This window comes from Solanum lycopersicum, chromosome 6, assembly GCF_036512215.1.
Source record: "Solanum lycopersicum chromosome 6, SLM_r2.1".
Classification (NCBI taxonomy): Eukaryota; Viridiplantae; Streptophyta; class Magnoliopsida; order Solanales; family Solanaceae; genus Solanum; species Solanum lycopersicum.
The window spans coordinates 34193897-34205877 of record NC_090805.1 but is presented as its reverse complement, the minus strand read 5'-3'; the positions used below and the strand labels follow the sequence as shown (position 1 = coordinate 34205877).

Here is an 11981-nt window from a genome sequence, read left to right as displayed (position 1 = left end):
GTTGCTCCTATTGATGACAAAATTGATTTTCCTTGAAAATCAATTTGTGTCCATCTAGTGTTGACACTTACCTTTAAATTTAGAAATAATATATTGTTTAAGTATAAGTACCAACACTAGTTGATCCTATTGATGACAAAATTGATTTTCTTTGAAAATCAATTTGTGTCCATCTAGTGTTGACACTTAGCTTTAAATTTAGAAATTATTATTTGTTAAGCTTAAGAACCAACACTAGTTGATCCTATTGATGGCAAAATTGATTTTCTTTGAAAATCAATTTGTGTCCATCTAGTGTTGACACTTAGCTTTAAATTATAGAAATAATTATTTGTTAAGCATAAGTACCAACACTAGTTGATCCTATTGATGACAAATTTGAAAATCAATTTGTGTTCATCTAGTGTTGACACTTAGCTTTAAATTTTAGAAATAATTGTTTGTTAAATTTGTAACTATCATGTTAGTATTAAGGTAAAACTAAACTAATTAAACTTAGAAATTTATTAAGTTATTTGGCAAGTTAAGCTTGTTACAATAGTATAAGAAATTAAGTTAAAAATAAACTAGTTAGAATTAGAAAGTTGTTAAGTTGGTTAATAAGTTACATTGATTAATATAGTGTTAGAATTAAGTCAAAACTAAATTAATTAGACTTAAAAATTTGTTAAGTTGGTTAATAAGTTAAAGTTGTGACTATAGTGTTTGAATTAAGTTAAAACTAAACTAATTAGATTTAGAAATTTGTTAAGTTGGTTAATAAGTTAAACTTGTTACTATATTATTAGAATTTAGTTAAAACTAGACAAATTAGACTTAGAAATTTGTTAAGTTGGTTAATAAGTTAAATTTGTAACTATCGTGTTAGTATTAAGGTAAAACTAAACTAATTAAACTTAGAAATTTGTTAAGTTATTTGGTAAGTTAAACTTGTTACTTAGTATAAGAAATTAAGTTAAAAATAAACTAGTTAGAATTAGAAAGTTGTTAAGTTGGTTAATAAGTTACATTGGTTACTATATTGTTGGAATTAAGTCAAAACTAAACTAATTAGACTTAAAATTTTGTTAAGTTGGTTAATAAGTTAAAGTTATGACTATAGTGTTTGAATTAAGTTAAAACTAAACTAATTAGATTTAAAAATTTGTTAAGTTGATTAATAAGTTAAACTTGTTACTATAGTATTAGAATTTAGTTAAAACTATACTAATTAGACTTAGAAATTTGTTAAGTTGGTTAATAAGTTAAATTTGTAACTATCGTGTTAGTATTAAGGTAAAACTAAACTAATTAAACTTAGAAATTTGTTAAGTTATTTGGTAAGTTAAACTTGTTAAAATTTGTTTTCAGTAAATTATTACATAATGTAGTGCTTGACAAATTTAATTTATAATTCTTATGTAGATGGATCGTAGTTGGATGTATAATATGACTAATTTTGGTCGAATGGGGCTAAGACTTGAATTTGTAGAAGGTGTCATTGGTTTTGTGGAGTATGCAAAGACATTAGATCCTTCTCAACGTAGTGGTATGATTAAGTGTCCTTGTAATAAATGTCAATGTTTGAATTATGAAAAACCAGATATTGTTGAGCTTCATATCTATCGAAATGGGTTTAAAAAAGAATACACTGTGTGGACTAGTCATGGAGAAATTGATAATAACTTTGATGTATTCCAACATTATGTTCCTGGTGAAAGTAGTAGCACTGTGAATTCTAATGCACAAAATTATAGAATTGATGACATGGTTCAAGATGCTTTTGGTGTGCATTCTGATTTTGATTTTGCTAATCAAGGTGAAGAAGCTCCTAATCCTAAATGTAAAATTTTCTTTGAACAATTGGAATCTGCTAGTCGGCCTTTATATGAGGGGAGTCCACACTCACAATTGTCTATTGCGGTTAGATTATTAAGTATCAAATCAGATTGGAATGTTCCTCAAGGGGCAATGGACTCTGTGATTGACCTTATTCATGATTTAGTTGACCCAAATCTAGAGATACCTGATAATTTCTATAAGGCAAAGAGGTTGGTATCAAAGTTAGGAATGTCATCGATGAGAATTCATTGTTGTGAAAATGGTTGCATGTTATACTATAAGGATGATATTGATCTAGAATCGTGTAAGTTTTGTGAAAAATGTCATTATAAGCAGACAGCTAGTGGGAAGAAAGTTCCTATTAAGGTGATGCATTACTTACCTCTTATACCAAGGTTAAAGAGGTTGTATGCGTCTAATAGATCTGCTCCTCATATGAGATGGCACATGAACATAGAAGACCATCTGTGTTTATATATTTTATGTATTAATATTTAATTACTCTTGATTATAACTTTATTATTTTATGTAGGAAAAGGAACTAGGAAGACCGGTAAGTCAAGTTGAGGCATTTAAGGCAACACACATTAGAAAGAAGAAAAATCCTGAAGATCCAGACGTGTGGGTTGAACCGCGAGCTGAAGTGACCTATGTAAGCCTCTAATTTTAAAAAATAATTACTTATTTTCTAAATTTATATTCTCATATGATAACATTCAATTTAGAATCGATATCTTCAAGCTTTGGCGGATTTACAACAAACTCTGCCGGAAGAAAATTGAGGTATGCCACTTACTCAAGAACAGGATGAGAGAGTTTGGTTAGACTTGACTTGTGGGCCGAGTAGATATGATTATGCATATGGAATGCCGCATAAAATCTTTCGTGAATTTTCTTCTGAGTTTGAAAGCCTAAATAGTTCAAATCATGATGAATCGATGAAGAAAAATTTGGCTATGGAGTTGTTGAGCTATCTAGTCAAGCCGAAGAATCACGGGCTAGGGAAAGGCGGTTGAATCACAGTTTGCGGGTCTTAAGGCTCAATTCGATGCATTTCTTGCTTCAGGAGGGATTCTCCCTTGTTTTGGTGATGTCACTTTCCCTTCTCGACCTCCTCAATCTCAACCTACTCAATATCCAATGTATGGTCAACAAAGAAATATGACACATGAGTCTAGTAGTAATGAAGAAAGTGATGATTATGTGGCAAACACACTACCACATTAGTGAAGTTTAGACTTGTGATAGTTAATTTATGGATCATTTTGTTAACTTTATAATTTTGTGATGGGAATTATTTGTTTTGTGAATACATGATAACGTTGCAATGTATTATATAACTTATGGATATCATGGTTTTTGTTTAATATATAATTATGTTGAAATGAGTTGCAATTGAGTTGATAAGATAATATTTAGTAAATGTATTGCTTCAATTGATTTTTGGAAGCTCTTTGAGCTTGATTTGGGTACTGAATTTAAATGAGAGGTGATGAGAAGCCGCAGAAATTACAATTAGCTGCCAGTTTTTTTCTAGAAAAAGAGACCTCATGAGGTCTCTTTTTTGCATTAATTTTTCAAGATATTTCATTATAGAGACCTCATGAGGTCTCTATTTAACATTTTTTCTATTTTATAAATGCAGAAAAGAGACCTCATGAGGTCTCTTTTTTGCATTAATTTTTCCAGATATTTCATTATAGAGACCTCATGAGGTCTCTTGTTTGCATTTATATTTTCCGTAAATTTCATTATAGAGACCTCACGAGGTCGCTAAAAAATAAATGCAGAAAAGAGACCCCGTGAGGTCTCTCCTTTAAAATAATATAAAATTAAATTAAATAATATCTTAGCGACCCAATGAGGTCTCTTTATTAATATATAAAATTAAATAATATAATAAAATGGTGACCTCATGAGGTCTCTATATAAAAAATATAAAATTAAATTAAATAATACAATAGTGACCTCATGAGGTCTCTTTTTTTAAAAAAAATCTGACAATTTGTTGGTGACCTCGTGAGGTCTCCGTTTGGCGACCTCATGAGGTGTCTTTAAAAAAGTGACCTGCATTTTACTGACCTACCGTTGAGGTCTCTTTTTCGGTCTCTTTTCGTGAGGTCTCTTTTCTAGGTCTCTTTTGGCGTTTTTTTAACAGTGGGAGTTTAATTTCCTACTATTATTTTTGGTTGTCTCAAATACTTGATTATTCTACAATGTAAAAGTGTTTATTTTTTAGCAAGGTGTAACTTGTGAACTCAAGTGCATAGTTTATTTGGTTTGTCACCTTGTTTCTAAGTGATTTTCAATATTTTTTTCTTTTATGTCAAATCTTAACGGTTAAACTGATAATCAAACCGATAATGATCAAAAACCGATAAGCCAACATCTTAATCATTCTTTAACGGTTTAGCATCTCTACAAACCGATAACCAATAAGCCAACCCGATAAACTTCAAAACCGAACCGAACTGTTCAATGCACAGCCCTACTTCCTCCGTTCAACTGTGGTTGATTATATTATTTTGAGATATCTAATAATACTTAATCACTTTATAAAATCAATAGATTATTTTACACTTAGTTTCTAATTTATCTTTATAATTAATTATAGTCATTTTTCTATTACATTTTTTCAAAATATTGTATTTCTTATATTTCAAAGTATGATATAGTAAAATTATCCTACTATTTATAGTTTTTTAAGGAGTATGTCAAGTCAATAATGAACACTTATTATTGGACAGAGGGAGTAATATGTAGTCATAATCAAGCAAACAATCTATATAGAGAGAGAGGGGAAGAGAGATATTAACTTATATATAACTAGTCTTTTAATTAATGCATTCATTAATATGATTAAAGTCAAAATTTTCTCTCAAAATATTTTTTATATTCTTTTCACCATATTTATTAAGGATATTTTTTATAAATAAGTATCATTTTTCTTAGAAACTATGCATGTTATTTTTAATAAATTAAATCAAATACTATATAAGAAATAATTTCAATATAACTAATACAAATATAATTGATATAAACTTTAATCAATCTTTATATTTATACATTATATTCAACATTAATCTTATACAGCCTATCAAATGACTCCAAAAGTGTGTTAAGTGTACTGAAAGAAAATATACACTCAAGTTCTGATATTTATAAATCTAAATCACCCAAAAACTTTTAGATGGATTGTAAATTGAGGATCCCAAATGTAGGTTCAGTGAATTATAATTACAAACTTATTAGTTTTGACCAAATTAGTCCAAAAGGAACTTTAAAGCAGATAAGTAGCGATTATGACTTTCACCATCATCGAATTGTGGACGTGCCGGAGTGGTTATCGGGCATGACTAGAAATCATGTGGGCTCTGCCCGCGCAGGTTCGAATCCTGCCGTCCACGATCATTTTATTTATTTTTATAAATTCTTAAAATGCCAAATTTCCTCTTGCTATAAAAATAAAGGAATTTCATCAACTACTTTTAAAAATAATATTTATTATTTGATATATCATAGTATTCATAAGAAAATAATTTTTTTTATTAGCTACTAGAAATAAATAGAATAATTAAAATTTAGTAAGAACTAAGAATTAAGTAGGTTGTCTAATGACAAATATTTTAACTCATTTAAGCCGTCCACGATCATTTATTTATTTTTATTAAATTCTTAAAATGCCAAATTTCCTCTTGCATTTCATCAACTACTTCTAAAAATAATATTTATTATTTGATATATCATAGTATTCATAAGATAATAATTTTTTTTATTAGCTACTAGAAATAAATAGAATAATTAAAATTTAGTAAGAACTAAGCATTAAGTAGGTTGTCTAATGACACATATTTTAACTCATTTAAGCCTAATCTGTTTCAGCTCAAGTAATTTTTAGTGTGGTCAACAACGTACTCATTTACTACGAATAAAAACCACAAATTTCAGTAACTTAAGAGCTAATTAGCTATTTTTTTCGTAACTTTTCAAAATTATAAATTGTGTCAAATATTCAGTTCCTAGATAGTACATGAGATTACAATAACGTATAATTTATTTTAGATACAATATTGTGTTCAAACGGATTTGTCTGATTAGAAAAAGTGAGATGTGATTACAATTGTAAAAGTAATAATCTTTTGTGTGTGAAATACTAAATCATGATATTCCTTAATATAGAGAAAGATTGGGAGAAATGATACTTATTATGTTAAGAAGAAATAAATTTTATAAGTAGATGTTATTATTATTGTGATTATTTTTGGAGTGAATTTTGTGACTAAGGTAAGATAAGGTATTGGATTTATGTGCTACTAAGCATATTTGTGATTGTAATATAATTTGTGTACTAGACCCAACTTGAAGAAGTATAATAATTTATTTCTATGGATGATTCAAGAATTATTCAAGTTCTTTTAAAGATTTTTTTCTTCTTCTTTAACTCACTTGGGAAAGTTATTGCTTGATCAACTTGGCTATTGAGGAATATTATTGCTATTAGTTTGGGTGTTTTATGTTTCTACTATTCATATCAATTTGATTCTGTGAAATTATTTGAAAAATTGGAGAATAATTATAACAATTTGAGTATGGTACAATTGCATTGATCCTAACAATATTTTTAATGAACAGTGATAATTGTAATTATTTTTTCAAAAATAATTATAATTTAGGCTCAATTTAAAATTTATAACTATAATTTATTTAATTACGAACATTATTATATGTTTTTAAAAAAGATAGAAGCGAGCAAAAGAAATTAGCACAAAAAAATTCTTGACTATGACCTCATCTGTTCTCACTTAATGAAAATCCGAATCTGAATAGTTCAGACACTAGACCGTTAAAATGTATGATCAGTCAGAATCAGGAGAGATCAAAGTTGGGAGCATTTAACCCAACTAGACAAGGCCATGTGTGCATGAGAGATCATACGTGGCAACTTATTAGAGGTTCTACTTGATCAAACTTTTGAGTCACTCTTTGGCCTTTTCTAAAAGCTCTTCACTTCAATTATGAGATTAATCCTATTTAGCAATTAAATTAAATTATTTGTATTAGATTTTTAAATTTATAAACTAAATCAAATTAATAAAATTTGAGTTTTTCAACTTCAGATTTTTTCGTATTTTTTGATAGAGTATTCATACAAACATATAATTTACTTGTACTTCAAATATTTCTTTAGTCCTATCAAAATGGAACTAACTATCTAAGTTGTTTCTTAAGAAAATAACACAAAATATGATATAAGTAATGACACTAAAATATCCAACAAAAAAATTAATATTAAAATCACGTGAAGCAAATATTGTAATTAATAAGTCCTAATGAAATTGATCATAATTTAAAAGTATGAAATTATACTAAAATAAATTTAATAAATATTAGTTACATGACTAAATATTAAAAGAAAGTAAAATTAGATTTGTATTTTAATTGTCTAAACCTATATAAAGATAAAAATAAATATTCAACATTATTGTTATTCTTAGTGTTGAATTGATTTTCTTTTTGCGTTAATATTAAATTTATTTTGATTTAAACTTTGTTATAATTATGAACATGTATGAACTATAATCTTTATTGGATCATTAAGAATTCTAACTTTCATACATGAAATAAATATATTAAAAGATAAAAACTATAAAAAATATTTAAAAATGATATCAAAGTAAATATTTTTATGTATAAAATAAAAGTTTATAAATTATAGATATATAATGTCGGGTTGGTTTTCTTTTAGTTAAAACCAAACCAATCCAAATATAGTGGGATTTTTTTTCCAACACCAAACCAAGTCAAACCAAACCACTAATCGAGTTTTTTTCCAATTTGATTCGATTTTTTATTTGATTTGATTTTGTAACGATATTTACTATCTTTAGAAAATAACATCTTTTAAAAATTGGAAGTGATAAAAACACTGGACTAAAAATGTGAAAGAATCAGGGTAGTGCAACATTATTACAGAGAATAATATATGATCACTTTGAAATACAACATAGCTATAGCTTACAACTTTTGTTTGAGGTTTTCCTCTTCTCTTTGTATAACTGAAGGAGAAGGTGGTATGATTATCACATTCTCAGGACTATGAAGTTCGTCTGCAGATCTGCTGGGGCTTGGTATTGTTTGAAGTGGAGTAGCTGAAGTATACGTATATCGCCCCTCCTCACGAGGCAATGGTGATATATTTTCATGTTTCCTACAAAATTTATCCTCGACGATGTCATAGGAGTTTGCAGTCCTTACTTCCTGAGCAAGAGAGCAACAACAACAGAAAAGCCATAGTGCACAATCAGCAACCTCAGGTTTACCACAACAAGTATTGTAGGAAGGCAAATGGTATCTTTTTCTCATCCGAATCCTCCAAAATCCACCGTAGAGTAACCCAAAGAGAGAAAGAACAACTCCGGTACCTCCTAATAGCTTCTTAACAGAATCACTGTCAATATTAACAGCAGCCAAATTGAAGATCCAGAAAGGACCCATACAGAAGAGCAGAAAAGTAGCAATATGAATATACATATTTCCAAACCTAAGTCTCTCCAGATTCCAACCAAAAACACAAAAACAGCAGAACAAAGACAGAGATGCCGTAGAAAAATCATCCCAAAAATCAAGAATGCCTCCACTCCATTGTGGTCTAGTTTCAACAACTCTCCCTTTATCTGATGCAAAAGAAAATCTCTTTTCCAATGGTACTATTTTTTGAGCTTGTGATTCCTCCTCTAACTCACTGTCATAATCTTTTCCGAGAGAGCTGTGCGTACAGTAAAGTCCAGCAATGGCAGCGGAAAGAACTGCAGCTAAGACACATATGCCTACCAAAGTAGCTGGTCTTTCGGATCTCTTGAAACCCCAATTAAGCCCACACGCAGCATATTGAGCAAAACAGTTGAGATTCAGTAATACGACAACCACCACCATGTTTCTCCATTCATTGGGCTTATAAGTACCATTTTTGCAGTAAGCGCTTCTGAGCGCCGAAATATCTTCTGGCCTCCATCGCAATAAAAGATTCAAGTGAGATAGCCTTTTTGGGTGCTGGTACAGACATAACAGACCAAACAATGCATTAAGACTTTGGTTAATCACTTCAGTCCATGTGTCTCTCTGAGATTTCTTAGGGAGGGCATGGTTCAAAGCCCCCGTTATCAGAAGAAGCATAATTACACTACAAACACCTACACATGCAATCCAGATAAAGATTACAATATTCAGCGGTTTTTTGAACCACTCTTTGCACATTTTCCTAATAGATGCCCAATCCAATTTCCGTGAAAATAGTTTAGTAATACGTTGACGGAGATGATGGGGTCTAGAAGAAGGTAGAGTTGGAGGTAACTCATCTCTTCGATCACCCATCTGATCAAACTTTGCCGATGGAGAACCCAAATTATCAGAGTTGAGGGGTTTTAGCCTTTCGGGTATAGCACTTTGACAATTTAGTTCCCTTTGGGATGTTGAAATATTCAGAGCCTTACCCATAGGTTCCTCAACAATACCACCATTGCCAGCAGATATCATTTGAATGTTTATTTGGATTCACAGTCAAAATATTAACAACTGTTCTGTTTCAATGGGAGCGCAAAATGACCCTCTAAATCTGTAAATTAAGAAAGCTATATCAATAATCAAATGCTTCAACATTTCTACTACAAAATTATAATTTAGGACCCAACTCAATTTAGGAAAATTATATAATTAAACAAACTTATACTATTTAATTACTCATCATCATAGCTATATTTTCCTATAATTACCACTCATGACTAACATTATACATTAATTATAATTAGTCACGTTTGTATATGTATAATTCATCAGAATATACAAATACATATGTATAACATATAATTATTTAACCGATATATATATATATATATATATAATTCACCTCTCTCCCACTCTCTTTCCTCTCGCTCGCCTCTTCCTCCTTCTCCTAATCTAGCTTGATAAATATACAAATGCATATGTATAATATACAATTATCTAACTGATATACATATAAAATTCACCTCTCTCGCTCGCCTCTTCCTCCCTCTCCTAATCTAGCTTGCTATATATACAAATGCATATGTATAGTATACAATTATCTAACTGATGTACATATAAAATTCACCTCTCTCGCTCGCCTCTCTCCTCCCTCTCTCAATCTCGCTTGACATATATAATATACAATTATCTTACCGATATATATATAAAATTCACCTCTCTCCCGTTCTTTGTCCTCTCTCGCTCGCCTCTCTCCTCCGTTTCCCAATCTCGCTCGCCTATCTCCTGCCTCTTCCAATCTCTCTTGTCATATATACAAATACATATGTATAATATACCATTATCTAACTGATATACATATACAATTCACCTATCTCCCACTCTTTTCTCTTCTTTCGCTCATCTCTCTTCTAGTCTCTCTCGCCTCTCTCCTTTCTATAACATGTATCTACAAAGTGTAATTATCAAATTATAACTATGGAGAGTAATTAGGCTATTTTTGAGTAACTATATGTGAAAGTTCCTCTTTCTATTTCAACTCATTCTACTATCCCGTTTTCAATCCAACCCGCTCATTTGACACTCCTAGTTTTGGTGTTTCAAGTCACCTTATTTAAATTTCAAACCAATTTTTTTTTTATTCTATTAATTATTGGTCTAAAAATTAGAAATTCGGGTAAAAGACGCTGTTGACCGAAGGGAAGATAATAGATACCCTCAAATCTGTGATTCTAGTATGATCGCTTTGACAATTATATTTGACTTAACTTAATTTTTGAACATCTTAGGACTATGAGCTAAAAAATATTGTTTAATCCGTCCTCTTTAATTATTTTGAACATATTTCTGAATAGTCTTACTTTATTAATGTGTACTCAATCTTGCCTCTAATTATTCATTTGTTTGTATTTCAAGTTAAAATTTTGCGTAATATTTACCTATTATTATATCGGCTGAATCATGCTCCTAACAATTCAATTAACTAAACTTAATTTGTTAAAATTATTTAAGATCACAAACATTCTGATAAAAGTCGAAGCATTACAAAATATTAAAGTTAATCGTTATGACTCACTAAAAACCTAAGTTAGCAATCAAATATTAAATAACCAAGCAAAAACTTAAAAACTTAACGATTTAAACACATATCAAATAAAGTAGATAAGAATATATAGCAACGTCTAGTTCCATGCCAACATGATATTAATAAAATCATATACAGATAAACATAAATAAATACTGAGTAATAATAAAAAGAGACTTTAAGTTTCACTTATAATTTTAATAACAAGGAAATAATAAGTAAGAAAGAAAACTTTCTATGAAATAAAATTTTACCCTTTATTTACTAAATTTTCTATCTTATTTTCCGTTCTTATTCTTCTTCTTTTTTTCATTCATTATTTTATTTCTTCATAGATATATAATCAATTATCTTGATTTTGTTTTATTTTATGAATGCATGTTTATGTTAACAAAAAGAAACTAAACAAAGAAAGAAATCGATAATATTTTAGAAACACAACTTATATAGCAAAGAAAGAAGTTCACATAATTAATCAAACTTTGCATACTAAATAATATGAGAAATCATAGAAATAACTTGTTCATAATTTGATTCACGATAAACAATTATAAAGAATAAATAGATAAAAATCTAATAAGAACCTGTCTAATCAAACTCAATTCGATGTTTTTCTTCTGTCTTTTTTGTTTGTTTGTTTGTTTTTGTTTTGTTTCTGTGTTGGGTTTGTTTCTTTTTAAGTATCTGTGTGTAAATATATAAGTCACCTTTAATTAAATAAAAAGTATAAGTAAAATAACAAATTCTTGAGATCTGTTTTTGTAATAAAAAAATAATATAATGACACCATGAGGTGTTTTTATAATATTTTCAAAATATATTGTGGCTACCTCATGATCTTGCAGATCGATAAGGATATGATTTTTGATACTAAATATTAGTCATGGAAGCAAGTAACTAATGACTAATTTAATGTGATAATTAATTACGCATTCTACTATTAAATTGCTTAAGGACAATAAAGTCTTTCTTTGTTTATACCTTGATTCTTACAATATTTTGTTGCACAGTTATTAAAAAAAAAAAAGGGGAAAATGTAACGTTGACCTAAATTATTGTCACTATATATCAAATT

General features: G+C 29.0%; 1 protein-coding gene and 1 non-coding gene across 2 annotated transcripts; one reads left to right on the top strand and one right to left on the bottom strand.

Moving 5' to 3' along the window:
* The first annotated feature begins 5146 nt into the window (after positions 1-5146).
* On the top strand, positions 5147-5228 carry TRNAS-AGA (transfer RNA serine (anticodon AGA)). Its single transcript has one exon. It is a non-coding gene; the product is annotated as a tRNA-Ser (tRNA).
* Positions 5229-7644: 2416 nt separating this feature from the next.
* On the bottom strand, positions 7645-11611 carry LOC109118695 (uncharacterized). The gene is made up of 2 exons (XM_019214276.3): positions 11491-11611; positions 7645-9433 (listed from the first exon to the last, which is right to left on the bottom strand). Exon 2 carries the CDS (start codon positions 9352-9354, stop codon positions 7837-7839), a length of 1518 nt encoding a protein of 505 aa, XP_019069821.3. The 5' UTR covers positions 9355-9433; positions 11491-11611; the 3' UTR covers positions 7645-7836.
* Positions 11612-11981: the final 370 nt, after the last annotated feature.